The 19,130-nt window shown below is 37.8% G+C and overlaps 1 protein-coding gene across 1 annotated transcript in view; it reads left to right on the top strand.

Annotated features, from left to right (window-relative positions):
- LOC135222798 (IQ and ubiquitin-like domain-containing protein) overlaps positions 1–10,531 on the top strand; it is a 34,590-nt gene extending 24,059 nt beyond the window's left edge. The window contains exons 5-11 of the mRNA XM_064261088.1: positions 1–126; positions 3,371–3,436; positions 3,749–3,856; positions 5,022–5,246; positions 5,485–5,652; positions 6,772–6,945; positions 8,152–10,531. The exon at positions 1–126 is cut by the window's left edge and continues 44 nt beyond it. Of these exons, the coding sequence (XP_064117158.1) occupies positions 1–126; positions 3,371–3,436; positions 3,749–3,856; positions 5,022–5,246; positions 5,485–5,652; positions 6,772–6,945; positions 8,152–8,241 (957 nt within the window). The 3' untranslated portion in view covers positions 8,242–10,531. The remainder of the gene's footprint in view (positions 127–3,370; positions 3,437–3,748; positions 3,857–5,021; positions 5,247–5,484; positions 5,653–6,771; positions 6,946–8,151) is intronic.
- Positions 10,532–19,130: the final 8,599 nt, after the last annotated feature.

Raw genomic sequence — 19,130 nt, 5'->3', positions numbered from 1 at the left:
AGTACTCAAACAAATCGAAATGCTTCCACACAAACGACGTACCTGCACCCAATGGTTCTTTCGCCCGACGCCATCATCATTACGCCAATGGAATATTCATCAAGCTTCAGATATGACCTTAACAGGGTGAGGTTCTCGTACTTACAACTTTCTGATTACCAGGGATTCTGCCAATGGCCACATCGAAGTCATTTCCATATTGAAACTTGACTTTGAAAATGACTACCGTAACACAATTATCCTATGATGTTTAACAGGATGAATAACATAGGGACCTAATAGATGAGAAAATTAAAGGGAAGAATAATTTAAGATGAAAATCAATGACGAACGCAAGGTTGTCACTTAAAAGGTGAGCGTTATAAGCCAAGAAAAAAAATCATTCCGAAGCTGTTCGTAGTGGGAAATTGAGCTCAACAAAAGGTTTAAATTTGAGGATTATAGAAGCCTAATGCTTTCGATAGGTAGGTAACAATTTGTGCTATGAATTGACTTAAAGACGAAAATACTAACAGAAGTAAGGCACAATTTACATGTTCACCAACAGCATGATAAATCAGAACCCACATGAACACCAGAAACAAGCCTGTTGCCTGACTTGAGGGATCCAGGGCAAGCGTCTGTAAATGAGCACCTGACATAATGAAACCATGCAGCAGAATCTTTAATTAACTATTTCTTGCAACAAAATAGGTATTTGAAGTACAGGATCGATTCTTCTAGTATATGTTTGCCGCACTAAGATATTTCCTAAAATCTTTACCCAGAAAAAAATATTTTGTCTAAAGACTGGAGCCCCATTTGCCCTGTGAACTGAATAACGCCAATCAGAATTGGGGGAAGGGAAAAGTTGCGTCATCATACAAAATAAATGCAGTAAAAACTGATTAGCTAAAAAGCTAGATGGTGATTAGACTCATAAGCAGGAGGTTGTTGGGTCAACAGATCTTATATCATATTCTTCCAAAATTCCTTTGATAATGGTTATAACAGAAGGTTCCTAAAATTCTCACGAAAATAAGCAGATGTCACTGAACAAGAAAAGATAGTTTCCAGTGCATCTTGCCTCGCGAAAACCAAACTGGTGACCTGCAAGTAGAATGTTGAACGCAAGACACCTAAAAGCCTAAAAAAGCCAGTTGAATACATTTTTCGGCACTTTTTTCAGATGCTGATAATCTAAGTTTAACAAATGATGTATCCTCCCTATTTCTCTGCATTAATTTTTTGACATTTTTCAAGTGATGTACATCTATACTTAATTATGTGTTTTTGTAATTATTTTCTTCCGCATTTCTCCATACTACTATTCTTTAAAACCTGTTTTTAATGATCTCACATTATAGTCCTTTCCAGGGCAAACTTTCTCAGCAACTGAATGATCTGAATGAATGAATGAATGAATGACATTTGGTCATATGGCCAGATCCTGGGACCAGGGAATTCATCTAGTTCTAATGGTCTTTTGCGTTTGCTCTAGATGAACAAGTCAGCATTTCGACATATAATCCATAGGCTACTGTAACAAAAGTTTATTCCTAAGAATGATTACCCTTGGCTAATTCTGCCCATGATGTTTATGATTATCACTGCCTCAACTTATAGGAAGGTGGTATCTGTAGTATTCGCCAGACAGAAAAAAAATCAGTTACCAGTGTCGTTGATACTATGTACTTATTAGTATTTCCGGGATTTTTGTTTGGCCAGCTATATCTAGTATCCCGCATGCATTTACGTAGTCTTCAGTAAAACGTCAGTTGCACTACAGAATGAGAGTATCTTGTGTCGCAGCTACTTCCATGTCTTCCGTGGGTAATGTGTACAACCTGTAAGTCTTTCTTGCTCGGGAGAAATGTGAAACACTTTCGAGTCATAATGGAACTCCCACTCAAAGAAAAAACCGCCATTGGGAGCATGTTTGGCGACCAGAGACGAATTCCAAATCTGTCCTAGAAGCTCTTGGAACCCCAGTCTTCAGTTGGCCTGGGGGTTATTTGGGCCATTGTTACGGGTTGATTCAATCTACAGGGTGACTTCATAGGCCCTGACAACTACTGGTCTCCGCAGATTTTGCCTAGATGTTCATGCCAAAGGTTTCAGTGTGATGATTTGAAAGAGGGACAGTAATGGCCAGTCACTTCTGCTGAGCCAACCTAGCAAAAATGAACAATGCTTGAAGGAGCAATTCGGATCACAAAAGTAAATTTTTTCCCAAATCATAAATTGCTACATTTTGGGGCGGTGATGTTGGCCTTTTCAGCTATGCAAGAGATCAGTTATCTCAGATAACAGCCCTTCTAGCAGGGGCGTTCCTAGACAATTTGGGCCGGGGGCCGCAGTCCGATTTGGGGCCCTTCTTATGGGGGGGAGGAGAGCGAAGCGAGCCAAAGCAGCGTGGGCGGGATGGGGGGTGGGGGGCGGGGGTCCGTTGTAAGGCCCCCTTGGGGGAAACTTTTAGAATATGAGCAATTGTAGGATCATTTTAAAGGCACTTGTAAATGCAAATTTCAGACTTAGCTATATTATTGATAATTCTCTCCGTCTTTCACACATGACACAGACACCTCTTGCCCAAATCCCATTACTCAGGGCTGGGTCAAGCACCCTTCAATGGGGCAACTGGATCCATGGGTTAAGTAGAAGGCCAGATTCACTGAATCATTTGAATGTGTATTATCTTGGCAAATGGGGTCATTATGGGGGCACTCAGAGGGTAATTAGGACCCCTATAAGCAGTAATCAATTGTCTAAATCGGCCTTGCCCTTAACCCCAATCAACGTTACCAGCTTCCTCCGATCCGTATGAGAAGGTCTATAATGGGCTCTACGAATTGGAGGAGGCCCCTGGAGAGCCCTATTTTTATTACATAACATTTTTGTTACATTTTTTACTCACAAAATTGAAAATTGGGGCCCTTTAGTGGGCCCCAAACTTTCGGGTCCAAATATAAATGGGGTCCCTTGACCATTTTGGGGCCACAGGATTTAACTTGTCCTGTCATAGCAGCAATGGTTAAATTTCGCATTTTGGGCCGGGCCCTCTCACTTTGGGGGCCGGGGGGCGATTTTAAACAGGCCCCCCCCACCCCCCGCGGAACGCCACTGTCTTCTAGCATGATTTTCTGAGTCAAGTGGCTTTAAGTGAGTTTCCTTTGAACATAGTCACCGATGCTCTAATCAAATGAAAATTTAATTTCAGGTATGATCTCAATGCATTTGTATTCTTAATTAGGTTGAGAATTTTTTGCTTTACAAAAAATCATGTACATAATTATATTGCTACCCAAAGCATTCTCAGGAGAAATATCATCACACGCTGATTGTGAAAAACTCTCATGTGAAAGTTATACCTGAATCCTTTTGTCCTCAGATTTTGCTCTTGCAAAGGCTGGCCCGGGGGTGGTTAGCTCGTCGTCAGGTCAAACAGTTAAGGAGGGTAAGTACTTTCTCAAACAATAATTTTCTGAATGTTTCATTTTTATTAATTCAACACCAAAAAGAGCTTCACGTTTTCTCAATGCTGTAGCATTTTGACGGTGTTCCGTATCTATCTGTCTAACTTGTCGATGTTACCTGCAAAGCCTTGTTAATTTAAAAGCTATTTCCGAATCGCAAATCAGGATTTTTTTTTACCAGACTACATGAGGAATTACCCGGGAGTCAATTACTAAATAAGATAAACTTATAAAATAAATGTTTCACTTGTGAATGGTTTGTCTTGACTGATTTTCCTTTTCATTTGCTTTAGGAAAGACTACAAATGCCACTAAATCCTAGCAATGGGAATGATGTGTCTTCCTTGACCTCTTCTTCCTCTCCGCAGTTTACTGAGCACAGTACTAGTCAACAACAAAAGGTAAATTATCTAGTAACATAGGCTAAGTTACCTGTTCATTATAAGAAAGCTGGCATCAAAGGTAGGTAAGCTCTCTATAACTGAAGGTAGGTTACCTAACAAACAGTTGAAGATAGCCACTCTACCTAATACCAAGAGTGGGTTATCAGTCCAATAACGAAAGCTACTGTATCTATCCAACTGCTGAATGTAAGTTATCTAGTCAGCAACAGAAACTAGAAAGTCGTTTATCTGTACTAATTCATCTTCACTGTGTATCTGAAAGTTAAGATAGAGTGCGGTAATTTGATGTCTTAGGAGCATCTGTTTCATTTTGTCTGTCAGGATTGGTCGTCTCAAAAGGTGTATTCTGCTTTGCTATGAGTGAATGGAATGGAATATAAAATTTATGCTAAATGCGAAACGCCGGGACCAATGAGGTCATTCGGCGCTGAAAGGGAAATTCAAAGTAAGGAGGTTTGAAAAGTGTAACAGAAGGAAAACCTCAAAGCAGTTGCACAATGAAACAATTATTAGGAGAGGGTGGAAAGTAAGATGGAAGAAAGAGAATATGAACGGAATTACAAAAAGTAATGGAAGGGGTTGCAGCTCGGGGACGAAGGGGCTTTGCAAAAAACCTTAAGTGATGCCCACAGTGCGCCGCATCAAGTGCGCTGATGGCACTACCCTACCCTTTAAGGAAATCATGGTCTCGGGATAATTTTAACTTGATAAATACTAAACTGCTATCAAAGCAATATTTAATATTATCAACTCTAAACTCTGCTATACTCTTTCTTATGTAAAAGTATGCTGTGATCCAGAATCACCAGATCTCCCTATTCCATTTATAAAAGTAATGGAATAAAGTAAAGAATCTAAGTTCTGGTAAGTTATCATTTTAAAGTTATTCTGGAAATATGAGTACCAAACACAAGACACCTATCAATATCATAGTCTCTCAAGGATTTTTATTTCACATATTTGCATACAAGCACAAAAACAATGATTATTCAAGCAAAATTGAATCCAGGAACTAAACTAGTGTAATGAGTATTAAACATTTAAAAACTCATTAACAAAACTAAGGTCGTAATTAACTATGCAGAACTTTAGAAAAGCATGATTCGTATCTTCTTACGTTTTTAAAGAAACATACAATAACAGCTGCTTGTCTTGCACCTAGGGGTGGCGGGGAGCTGTTCCAATGGCGGAACTATATTCCCGACTGGAGAACTGGAGGAAAAAGCAAGTTTCTCAGATCAACGCCACTCTGTCAGGGAAAGCACGCCGGAGAGCTTTGGTCGCTCTCTTGGATAAAGAGACGGAGCTCCTCAGATCTCTGGAAGCTCACAGATCACTACAATCAGCCAGAAGAAGAAATGCTGCCATTACTCGCTTCTTGGAAGAGGTACCTCTACAAATGACTGAGTTGTTGAATGAATTTATTTATAACTGCATTCCCATTATCCAGTTTTGTGTGGAGTAATTAGCAAAAGGAAAATGTTGATGATATTGTGTCATTAAATCTCTAAACACACAGCAACTGTGGATATTACACATGTAAAAGACCATTATTAGAGTTAGGAAATCACATCTTTAATTTCCATTCGCCCTTTTTCTAACACCAGCCTTTGCTTGTCTTCCAGGTGTCTCGGGCACAAGTTTGGGAGGTTGGCGGCGAGACAAGGGGAGAAGTTGAAGTGGAGACACCAGAGACACGCCCAGTCAGAGACCTGGCGGCTTTAGCAACGGCACTTCAACAGGATGCAACTGTTCAAGTGAGACTGAACCAACTCAAGGCACTTGCGGCAACGGTAACAAGAATTTGAAACCTATAACGCATAAACGCATAAATCAAAAGATGAAACATGTACTTGTACATGATGTTAATTACTGGTGTTTCAGGTTTTTGTTAGTGATATACCCTGAAGAAACTCCCACAAGGAATTTGAAATGCTTTATGTAATTCTTGTATTATCATTATTTTCATGGATACATCTCAGATGTAACACAGTACCTATGCTACGGAGCTGACCAACAAGACTTCATTTAAGCACAAGGCTCAGAATTCGCACTTGTAGCTTTACTTTTCAGTGTTAACTAATTTGATATTTTTGTATATTCCTCTACATTTGCTGTTGTTGACAGTACATCCTTTGCTCCTTTCTCAACTTCTAAAACATTTCCTAAAAGTTCCTCATCGTCCTGTTTTCTCACTTTCACTTTCCCTCTTCTCTGGCAAAAATGTCTCAAGTGGACCAGATCTCCTATTTCTTGTTTCCTGTTATCAGTCTTCCAGTTTCTTGCTCCAGTTTTGAATTGCCCTTCCTTCATCCATCATCTCTAATCTAAATGACGTATGTGGGTAGGAATCACTTAGCTTTGTCGAGTTCAGAGCTTCCAAGACGCTACTCTGCTTATTTCTCTGACTAGCCTTACATCATCATCGCCTCCGATGCCGTACAACGCAAAGAGCCTCTGTGAAATTCCGCCACTTGTGTCTTTCCTGTGCTTTCATTTCTGCATATCTCCACTCATCTCCAGCTTCCCATCTCATAGTTCTCATCCAAGTAGGTCTAAGTCTTCAAACCCTTCTGTGAAAACAATTGTTACCTTTACGTAAATTGTAGTCCAAGGTCAAAGACATCCCTTCTTTTACGTATCTTGACAAATCTTAATAATCTTGGCAGCCAAATTTTTCTTATGAAACATACGTTCTTTTAACATCATATACATATGTGTGTGGTTATGTTAAGATAATTGTATAGGAATCTTTAATTAAGAAAATGTTTAAATGGTAAATGTTTCAAAATTTCCCTAGCTCCATATTTTTAATGTTGATGGCAATTGTTCTTCAGACATCAGTTTGATACTAAATCAATTCATTTTATCTACTGTTTGCCCATCACTCTGATGTCTGCGTCATCCAACAGGTAGAACATTTCCATCCTACGCGAGGTGATGCTATGGGAAGCAGACGTACTGGACAGGAATTGGTTAACCTGGCTCGTAGAGGAACTCATCTCCTGGTCAGAGGGACGACTGATGCCCGACTGAAAGGACTAAGGAAACGACTGCATACATTAATCATCAACTACCTCCACCAAGTTAGTTGGTGACAGATCTTGATATTTTATTCTTAGATTGTATTTCAATGAAGCACAATGGTTATTACAAAAACATTATAAAGGGACGAAAAGGACTGAATGGAATTCTGTTCCTGGTTATTTTAACTAGGTTTATAAAAAACACAACTTTTCATGGTAAGAATGATGAACAGATCTTTTCATGGAAATCATTTTCCTATCGACATAGAAGACATGCTAATCGTCGATCCACACTAAGGTTCCTACACACGCCCACACAAGGGAAAACCTTGATAACTCAGCCTTCCCTAACTATCCTAGATGTTTTTACAAGTGATGAATTCATCACAAATATAAACTCAAACTCCTATACATTTACCAAACCTTTAGAATAATTCGGAACCATTTTCATACTCCAAACTATAAAGCAAATAAATCCCATACATCTCACCCTGTCATCGTGAACTCGTATAAATATAATTATAATAAACTAGTTGCCTTCAAGTACGTAAGTGAATCGTACACATACAATGTGCCAATGTGTACTGTGTACCTATGGCACTACGCTTATTTCATGTTGCAACACTAAAACACGCTATGCCGTATAACCATATATCCATATGTAAAAGGTTTTTGAATGAACATTTTATTAGAGTATTGTATACTGTACACATAAGGCATGCAACTTCATGCCTTGTGTGAGCTTTTTTTCTGCATGAGCTTTAAGTGTAGCCGAATCTTATCTCTCTCCCTCTCTCTCTCCAGATTGAGATTCTTCCTAGATACTTGTGCACAAAACAGTATAAATCACACTAGTTTTAATCGGAAATAATCATAATAACATAATTTAAACCACACTCTTTAGATAAAATGGGGGTTTATTTTGTGTGGCATGAAACAAAGTTGGAAATTTAAGTGACACACTTCCATTATAAATGAAATATTTTCCCTTCCCGATGATCCAAAATCCTGTGTATCTTTTCCAGCCTAACAAGGGTGGCTCCAGATCCCAAAACCTACGAATTGTTCACCAATATTCTACCCTTCCACTCCTCGCCTAACCAAGTTAATATGCTTGACTCGTAGTGCTGTCTCAATAGGTTTTTCCTCAATATAAAGATAAAGATAATAAGATAATAATAAATAATTTGTAATTCATTAAAAAGCCGAGACATCTACCCATCGTTTATCGGTATTTAACATTTTATGTCCTATCATCTCTTACAGGTTCAGGGTCGGGAAATATCTTCCATCGTGGCTCCACGAACTATAAGAGCTGCCGGAGGAAAGCCAGTCCTGGCACACGGTCGAGAGTGAAAGTACTCTGTACTTATCAGGAAATGCGGTTCGAAATCACACCTTACATGTTAGAAGCTCTATATTGACCGGGATTGAATATGCAATACCACGAATTAGAAGAGCGTATATTTCACAGAGTTTCAAAAGATCATATCACCTCTTCAGTGTTGAAAACACTGAAAATGAGACGTAAAATCTCAAACTCTCTGTTCAATACACTCTCGACTTTGCCGTTTATATGTTTTTAATTTTGCGCATTAAACATAATTTTGTAGTCAAATCCTGTAAATCTCAAAAGTTTGTTTTTTTAGGTTGTATTGTAAAAGAAAACAAGAAAAAATATACAAATTAAATACCAACTTTAGATTTATGGAAAACTAACAAATACAGAAGAATTTTTTAATATTAATAAGAAACAAAATTATCATCTAAAGAGAGTTAGTTGTTTGCACTACCAGGATAAACTAATTCATAACAATACTTCATAATTATATGATTTACTATATTTGAGCTATAGTAATGTCAATTATTACAAACTTCTTTCATTCAGAAGTGACCAATATTACTGAAAATTCTAAATGCAATAGGGTTCGTGAAAGACTGGAACCACAAAAGAATATCTTGAATAACGATGAAGCATTTAGATTGCTAAAGCACGGTAGAAGACAACTTCCCAAAAAAAGAAGTACAACAAGAGTAATTCTCAGTATGATGTATATCTAAATATACGGTTGTGTAAAGTACTGAGTAGATCGCAGAACCCACAATAATATCAGGTCGTAGGATGCCAAATATGTATGCTAAATGTGAACCAAATTCTCAGCATACAGTACTAAGCTCTGTCATATCATGCTATTTGAATCGAAAGACCATTGGAATAGGCTACCAAATGTCTGCACAAAAGACGAACAAGATGTGTTTGTGAAAGCCACTGCCCCTGAAAGTGGCAATTTAGCAATCTCCGTGGCCTTCATATTAGCCTCTTATTTGTGAAGTATGTACTCGTACCAGATGAGAAGTCTCTATCTTTTATAGTTCTTAAGATAAGGCCAATGGTAAAAATCTTTAACCTTACGAGATAGACAGATTTACAGGCAGATTGACAAAAAGAGAGATACATGACTTGAGGGCCCTGGATGTTAAACTATTAGCGTAAAAAAAAAGAAAATACTGCTTTACCATGAAAAGACAGACTGCCTCTTAAGGTATGAATTAAAAATTTATGAAAATGAGTATACACAAAATGAATAACAGCGATTACTACTCGCCTCAACATTGAAAGGGCTCTTTCGGTATTAGTAGACACCTTTATATGCATACGGTAAAAATTTAGCAGCCATATATAATATGTATGAATGTCTTAAACTAGTGCATCTAGATGGCTTGCTAGTGATTAGGGATATCTTTTGCCTGCAGAAAAGAATTGTGAGGTCTACAAGGAAACTTAGATTACATAAGTTGAGAATACGTGTTTATCATCTGTTAAATACAAATGGTAAAACTCTTCCCTAACAAACTAAAACTCACAATGCCATAATTTTATAAAAGTAAAAGTTATGATAGCTAAAAGATTCTTTAAGACTATAGCATTCTGCTATCAGATTTGATGTTTGTCATTTGTTTTGCTTACATGGCTAAATGAATGCTTATGATCTTGTTTTTTTTTTTATTGATTTTATGATTATGACTTTGTTTCGTTGCTTTTACTCAGCTTAAGGGTCTCAGTTAATTTCGTTTTACTTGGACACAGATATCTAGGTACCTAGATTGTGTAAAATTACAAATATCTTTAAAATTACCAACTAACATTGTATATTAGTGGGTACTTACTTTGTTCTTCACATTGATAGAGGTATCCACATAAGTTTCATGATCTCGTCTTTGATTTCCTGAAGGCTGAAATTTCAGATGGACGATGGGTTGATGCCTTAGTCAACACACATGTGCAAAGACTCTTCTAGACTTTGATGCTCCCAAGTAATACTACCTTGAAAGTAAACAGTAACACCTGAGTATCAGCTAAGTGACTGAGGGAGTGAGGATATATTTTTATAGTAAGATTGCACTATGGCACAATGAGTGGTATATGGTATATAGCAGGAATAACATAAACACAGTATGTAACATAACCCTGTGTAAAGGCAACTGAAACGATCAAAGCGCTCTCCATGGTAAATAAGGATTCCCTATTAAATATCATGTGTAGTCATTGCTTAGCTTCATGTTTATGATATTGTACCTTTGGATTGGTGCCAAAAGTAACTAACAGGAAGTTGCAAAATGTATAAAGATAAACTTACGAATGTAGTCTACTATACTATTTTAATAAAATTTTCATTGTATAGAAACCTTACAGAAGTATCTTTTTCCTTACCAGTAAACCTAAGCATTTCAGTAGTATTAGATTACCAGTCAGTCTGTTTATGTTAACAGAGGAGTAATGAGTTTAATGGACTGACCACACTTTGGCTGGAAGCAGTGTGGCATTTATCGCTACAAAGCGGGACATTTACCACCTTAGACTTAAGAGAGATTTCCTTTCAAGTGGGAAATGGGGAATCGTTGTTACAGGAAAAGATATTTTCTGTGCCATATCTTTAAAATCCATATTCAAAAACATTATTGGCTCACCACCATGTTTATTAGTAACACCAACTGCAAGAGAAAACCTCAAGATATATAATGCCACAGATCTATAAAACCTAGTAAGGAAGGGAACTTTTATATAAGCAATAACCCTCAAGATATAATGGACTAAAAGGGATTACCCTAATGACAAACCATGCAGTGAAAATAATTTGGAGTCAAATTTAGTGCGTCCCCCATTCAGCAATACTTTCCTTTCAAGTTTTCAGTTAGCTCCTTCACAATAGGTCTGAATTTTCCTTGGACATAAAAGAGTATATCTCGTCAATATTTTGGCCAGGTCTGATTTATGTGGTTCCCCGTCTTTCTCTCTAGTGAGGATATGGGAGGCTTTTTTTTTTTTTTTTAAACAAATAGGTACTCCTTTCATTCGACTTATTAAGAATCATGAAAAAGTTAATTCCTGAGCATATTTTTTCTTTTTCGTGAAAAACCAATATTGCCCATAAAAAGGTGTCTCCCATATTCTTCAGGTGTTCTGACTTGATGATATCCCCGGTAAGAGGGAACAATAATATCCCAGGCAAAGGGAGAGAACAAATGGCTGACTTTCATTTAACAAACTCAAGGTGGATCTGCGTAACCTTTAGTCTAAGGCGCACTGCTAATCGTTTTTAAGACAATCAGGACATTATTATTAGCAAATATTTTATTTTGATATATTAATTTAGCTCTCATAGGGTTGGTCCTTTATTAATAATAAAAGTTGAGTTCTATTTATTCAACTGAAATGATGGCAATACCAACAAAAGAAAAATGTTTAACAGTTAGTGTTACTTGACATCCCTATCATAGAAGAATTAGATCATGTGGGCTACTCATCAATGACAAGTCAAAATTACTTGTGTATGTCATTCGTCTTAATATGATGGCTTCAGCACCCCTCTATCAGGCTTGATCTATTTGACTTTACTAGAGTTAGGTTCACTATTCCACACTATCTACCATTCATTGATTATAATGCGTTTTAGAGATGCTATATAATCACTAATAGGGGTAACTATGTGGACATTTTCATAGTAGTTGCAACTTTTGTTGCTTAATCAGTTTCTTCACTTCCTTAATGCATACAAAAACGGGAATCCAACTTATTTCTACAGTTTGACCATCATATAATTTGTGAAATGAAAATAGAATATTTCTGAAGGCATTCTCCAACACCTCACGGAAATTTGCAAATGGCTGTGATGGCATGTCTAATGATTTTAAAGGCTGATCTTAATCGTATAACTGCAAAAACAGAGGCATTGATGGTCAAGGATAACAGGTATGTTTTCTTTTTAGTAATGTGGCTGTAAATCCCGTAACCAATGAAGATTTGGGCCCATCAGAGTATTGCAGAGCTGAACCTGTATGTCTTACATGTTCTATTAGCTACATGTTATGATGTTCTGGGTTTATGTATACATATAGATTTCTAATGTGTACAGGACGTACATTACACATGATGTTTTGGTTTTATGTATGTATGTATGTATGTATGTATGTATGTATGTATATATATATATTATTATTATATATATATATATATATATATTTCGAATGTGTACAGGACGTACATTACGCATGATGTTTTGGGTTTATGTATACATATATATATTTCGAGTGTGTACTGGACGTACATTACGCATGGTGTTTGGGTTCATGTATACATATATATATATATATATATATATATATATATATATATATATATATATATATATGTAATAGTGTGGCACAGTGTTGTTATTCCAAAGGCAATAACTTAATAATACTTAAGAAAAAGGCACGAAACGGATAATAAGAAAAGAAAGAGGGATAAGAGAATGAAAATAATTAATTTTACGAAGGTATCGTTTTCTCGGACTCGACCCAAAGCGATTAGGCGTTAGCCCACAGGCATCTGGTCTGCATCTCCCAGGCATCTTCGAGAAATTGGAATCCAACCCATTACGCCTCATCTCCGATGATTAAGTGATTCTCTGGCACGCCCGACATTTGTGACACTTCAAGCGTCGGAGAATTAATGTAAGGTGGACCTTTTCAAGAGCCTTCTGTTTAATATAACCAAGGGAAATTCAAGGCTTCCTTGTTTCAAAGGTGGATCGTGTGAAAATCTAAGCTCCACCTTTCCAAAGATAGGCCTCTAGTATCGACGAATCAAAAGCCATGAGTGTTGGTCATAAGACAGCCCAAAAGGAGTATCAACGAATGACCTATGAGGCTACCAAATGGATACACCCCTAAGAAGCCAGGACATCAAGAAGGAGGCGTATACAAATTCAAAGCCTACGAATCATTGTAGAAGACATGACAGGAAGGCGGTCTTGTATAATGTCTGTAGCCACTAAGACACAAAAGGTCTTTCAGAAAATGCCACACCCAGTCAGAATCCAAAATCCAAAGGCGGGGCTAAGGAGATTTCAACACAACAAAAAGGCAGACAGAGAGAAGAAGGAGAGCAGAGAAAAAAGGGGAACAGAGAAGTCAAGAGAAGATAACGACAAAGAGGGGAACGAGGGGGGAGAGCACAAGTGGTGCAGCAGCCGAACAGAGAAAGACAAAAGAATCCCGAGAAGAAGAACAGGTGCAAAAGTGTGGTGTGCGAACCAATCAAAGAACAGTGATAAGTGACAATCAATATTCTGTGAAATTCCCTCGTGCCTATAGACGCGTAATTGCAACAAGTGCCAAATAAGTTTTATCCGTCCAAAAGCCCAGTAACTCAGAAGGTGGAAAACTTTTGTAAGAACCCCTAACGAAGAATAAACTTAAATGCAAAGAAACATATCAATTAATTTCTCATCCTAATATAACCCTTTTACCTAATTCCCCAAAGTACAGCCTCCAGTGTCGGCACACGTTACCTTAGAGCTGTGTACAAAAGTAAGTACCGTCACAGTTTAATTGGTGGCAGAGCAGTGGGATACGATGAGATAAAGATTGATATAGTGACAAGATTAATTGGTGTCGAGCGGTGAAGATAAAGACAGCAAGAGAAATGGTGATCAGCGAACGCAAATGACAGTTAAAAACAGCGGCCGCGAAACGGAATCAAAAGTTTAGTGTCGGCATAAGAGATTTCAATCCATTCACACCACTCAAAATAGAAGTTCTCCCCAAAGACAGTTATCAGTGCTTCCCCAAATACAAGGACAGTTGCCGAGTTGTAACAATAAAAGCGCTCCAAAGAAAAGCCACCCACACTTGCGAAGAAAAGCTCCACTCCGAAGAACAAGAACAGTCGTTCTACCAGAAGATGAAGATTCTGAACGCATAAAGAATATATCAAGAGGAAGGAAAACAATTCAGAAAACGCATCAGTCAACGCAATCGAGAGAGAGAAGTCCCCTTCCCGCAGACATAACAACGCATCATTCAACGCGCTGGTAGGCGAACGCAAGCGGTCAGACGCAAACCCGGGTGTCGAAGATGACGAAAGAAGATAAGTCCAAAATAATATCCCCACACTTACATAACATTAAACTTTATTAAACGTAAATTACGCGATTAACATTTCAGTTAGACAATTTCTGGTATTTCAAGATTAAAAGATTTTCACACTGAACTTTTTTTTTGGCAACGAAACTACGATATTTCTTCATTTTACTAATTATAACTAATCAGCTACTAAGACCTTTTCCCGAACATTTGTATTTACTAACCAATAACTTTAAATTTTAATTTTAATTTTGATTGTGTCATTTTATGTTATTTTTTGTGATTTTGGTTGTTTTGTGATTTCTTATACTTTGATTTTTTTTTGTTTTAGTATTTGCTTTTTACTTGTTACGTCGAATGAATGTTTACTTGTTTTTACTTTGTTTTAACAAGGGTAACTCACGAGAGGTCTCTCGTTAGCGTACACTTTATGGTCAGTTCAGTATCGTTTTACCAGTACTGTTAAGAGGGTTTTTGTTGTTGTTTAAGAATCGCTCACCGGTAACGTAAGACTTTGAGAATATTTCAGGGGAAAATTCTTTTATTTTTTTTTGGTGATCGAATACTTGAGTAAAAATAATTTATTGTTATTATCATTTTCTTTTCGGGATATTACGGTCATAACTTTGATACTTTTAATGATACTCAGTACTTGAGAAAATTTCGATTAACGAGTCGATGGTCAAAGGGAAACCGACTCCTTATCAGAACGTAAGAACGCCTGTGCTCACGAGAAGTCAAACAAGGAAATTAACCATGCCGGAAGGTACACAGTCCGCGAATTCGAGCGCAGCAGTAATGGGAACACATAAGGGACATGCGATTAATCACATAGCTAAATTTTGCGGAAGAAAGAACGGCCAGTTAGCTTGTAACTTAGAGAACTGGATAGAGCAGGTGGAGACACGCCTAGATAGCATAACGGGGACAGATAGAGAAAAGCTTATTGAAGCCAAGAGTTATCTTGATTTGGAAGCCGGAGGAGACTTAGAACGATACGTCCACTCCGAGACTTACCGAGATCTTAAGAATTGGGAAGAATTGAAACGGTATTTCAGGAAGGTTTATTCCACAGTTGGTGAAAGAGATCCAGTTACTAGCTTGGCAAGGATAATGCGTCAATTTAAGTTAGACGAAAGACGGTATCAAGAGTTTAGCTCTCAGTTGTATAACAATATGAATGAATGGGGTAACTTCATGGTATCCACAGGTTGGATAGAGGTAGAAGGAGGCAAGCAAAAAATGCTAATGAGTCATGTTAAAAAAATATTTAGACTAGCAATAATGATTGGAAGTCTGCCAACGGAAGTTATTGCAAGGATGACTCGTAAGTGGGAGACATCCGATGATGTAGCAGAGATTGAAGAGGAGGAAACAAAAATCCTAGGCAGAAGACCTGAAGGGAATCCTATGTACAGACCTTTAGTCGCTATAGGACAAAAGGAAAGGGGTCCAAATAGATCTAGGACACCATCTAGAAATCAGAATAAGATGCCAGGTAAATCTTCTCAAGGAGGATTTTCGACAGTCACGTGTTATAACTGTCAGAAGAGAGGACATTATACCAGTGACTGCCGAGGGATAGCCTTCTGTCCTTTCCACAAGAGAACAGGACATAGTGCTCGAGAATGCAGAAATAAATTTGTTTCAGCTCCTAGAGGTAGATCTCAGTCGAGAGGCAGAAGTAGAAACAATAGTCAATCTCCCCCAGCTAGAGGAAATAGGGATTCCATCCCAAATAGATATCCCAATCAAACAGCAAGTATAGGTTATCAACCAGTTCAGTCAATGTCAGACGACGCAATGGGAAATTTTCTGCTTACTGGTACAATGGATCTTCCTCTATAACAGAGAGAACGTCCGGAATGTCAAGGCTAGCAAAGTTGATGTAGGAAATGAATATAATTATAGACCATTATTTCCCGCACATGTCGGTTTAGAGAAACCTATTATTACATTCTTTGATACAGGTAGTCCTAAGAATATAATGTCAGAAAAGGTGTATCGGTTGTATTTTTCTCACTTAAGTTTGAACCCAGCGGTAGATTGTAGAATCACAGACGTCCAGGGTAATGATATCCACGTAATTGGACAGTTAGATTTTCCATTTAGGCTAGGAAGAATTGCTCTAAGAGAAAGGGTTCTGGTAGCCAGAGATATACAATTAGCTTTTGCTCATTTGCTGATAGGTTATCCAACTATGGCTAGACAAGGGATAATCATTGATGCCCCTAGAGAACAACTAGTGATTAAAAACGGTCATGAGATTTCTAGAATACCAATATGCAAGTCAATTAAAAGAACCCAGACTCAAGAGAATACCACGATGAAAGGTATTTTAAAGAAGGATAAGACCGAGGGAAGATATCCAGAATGCATCACGAGTTCACAACAGATCATTAACCTCTTAGAATCAAATCAATGCACTTATTTAAAGTTAGAGAGGGAATTAAGACTTAAACCAGGAGAAAGTACGTGGGTAGAATGTACAGTAAATCCAATGTTTGAAGGAAAGGAAATTCTCACGCTTACTGAAAAGTCGCAAGTAAATGGAATACATTATTCTTCTAGTTTACATGAAGTCAGACAGAGCAAAATAGCGTTACAGATTATGAATAACAGAGGAGGAAAGGTTAAGTTAACACCAGGTACAGAGATAGGCCTAGCAGAAGTATACTCCATACCTATCCGAGTTGTAGAAAGGGAAACAGTAGCAGCAATTAGTAAAGGAAATGAAAATTATGCTCAGGACATAAAACTGAGAAGAGCTAAGATAGGATTTCATTTAAAGGACATTAAGGAAAACCATGTTAGAGAAGAATTCATAGACTTACTGTGCGAATATAATGATATAGTCGCTCTAGACGGCGACACCTTGGGAAATACACGCGAAATAACGCACAAGATAGACATTCCATCAAACACAAAGCCAATTTACATACCAGCCTACGGAGTAGCACATTCCCAGAAGGAGATCATTGAAAGAGAAGTACAAAGAATGAATAGGCAAGGAATAATAGAACCATCTAAATCCCCATGGTCTTTTCCACTTTTGCTAGTTCCTAAAAGGGACAAAACTTATAGAATAGTTGTGGATTTCAGAAAATTGAGCCAAATTACTGAAAATGATCCTTTTCCAATGCCGTCAATGCGAGATCTTATCGCCACTATAGGGTCCAAGAGATACTTCACCACAATAGATTTATTGCAGGGATTCTTGCAAATCCCTCTAGACGAAGAAAGTAAACCTTTGACTGCTTTTTCCACTAGTAACGGCAGATACCAGTATGTAAGAATGCCCTTTGGACTAAAGCGGCGATTTACTAGGCAAGGACGTACACTGTTACATAGATGATTTGGTAATAGCAACAGACACCATAGAGGAACACATAGACTTAGTCAGAGAAGTCCTAAAGAGATTAAGAAAAGCCAACCTGAAGCTTAAACTGAAGAAGTGTAACTTCCTTAACGACTTAAAGATTAAGTCAATCAAGGAATATCCTACACCTCAGTGCAAGAAGGACGTAAAGTCATTCTTAGGTTTAGCAGGTTTTTACCGCAAGTTCATAGGGAACTTTGCAGTCATATCCGCACCACTAACGGAACTTTTAAAGGAACACGTCTCATTTACATGGACAGACAAGCAGCAAGAAGCATTTGATGAATTGAAGGTAAGATTAACACATCCCCCAGTACCTAGCTTCCCAGACTTTGGCAAAGAATTCTTTTTAGCCACGGACGCAAGCCACATTGGTATAGGAGCATGTTTAATGCAAAGACAAGATAACAAGTATAATGCCATAGCTTATTACAGTAGGAAATTAAAGCCCTCAGAAGTGAACTACTCAGTAACAGACCTCGAGTCTCTAGCTATTATAGACGCTTTAAAGCACTTCAGATATATCATTTTTGGTTACAAGATAACCGTATTCACGGATCATTCAAAAGCAGTAGAAATGCTAAAGAACCCTAATTTTTCTGGACGAAGAGCCCGTTGGTTCATGACAGCCCAAGATTATGATATAGAGGTGAAATATGTCCCTGGGAAGACGAATAAGGTAGCAGATGCATTATCAAGATATGTGTCAGAAGGTGATAGTATAAATATGATAAGTCAAGAAGAAGAAAAGAATGAAACAATGTGCAGTGACGTAAATGTACTCACCATGCATTATACAGAGGAGCTTTCCCGGCAAAATTTCATAAAGGAACAAGAAAGAGATGAAGATATAAGGGAACTGTTCAAATACGTTAGAAACGAAAGAAAACACAGCCAACAAGAATTAACCGAACTAGGTAGGAAGGTCGGATGTCCCACAGATGCACTAACGGACATAGATGGCGTATTAATTTGGATGTGTCACGAATATGATCCATTTGGTCAATTTCTAGGTGTACTGCACAAAAGGTTAGTACCTAAGAGTCTAAGAGACCAGGTCATTGAGCTAATGCACGACGATGACATGAGAGCTCACCCAGGAAGGGATGAGACAATTAGATTAATCCAGAGAACTTTCCATTGGAAGTAATTATGTGAAGAGCTGCAATATATGCAACAGCTACAAGGGAAGAACAGACAAGGAAGTACCACTAGGGAAATATCCTATCCCACAGACTCCTTTTGAAAGAGTATCTATTGATCTTATCACTAATCTTCATACCACGAGTAAAAGGAATAAGAATATACTAGTATGTATCGACGCGCTCACGAGATATACAGAGTTGGTACCACTAACTAGTAAAAGTGCCAAGGATTGCGCAACCGCTCTCTTCGATAAGATATTTTGCAGATATTCTGCCCCACAGCTCATTATTTCTGATAATGGGACCGAGTTCAA

This window comes from Macrobrachium nipponense, chromosome 8 (assembly GCF_015104395.2).
Source record: "Macrobrachium nipponense isolate FS-2020 chromosome 8, ASM1510439v2, whole genome shotgun sequence".
In the NCBI taxonomy this organism is placed as follows: Eukaryota; Metazoa; Arthropoda; class Malacostraca; order Decapoda; family Palaemonidae; genus Macrobrachium; species Macrobrachium nipponense.
The sequence above is the reverse complement of the archived record's forward strand: the minus strand, read 5'-3'. Positions and strand labels throughout refer to the sequence as shown.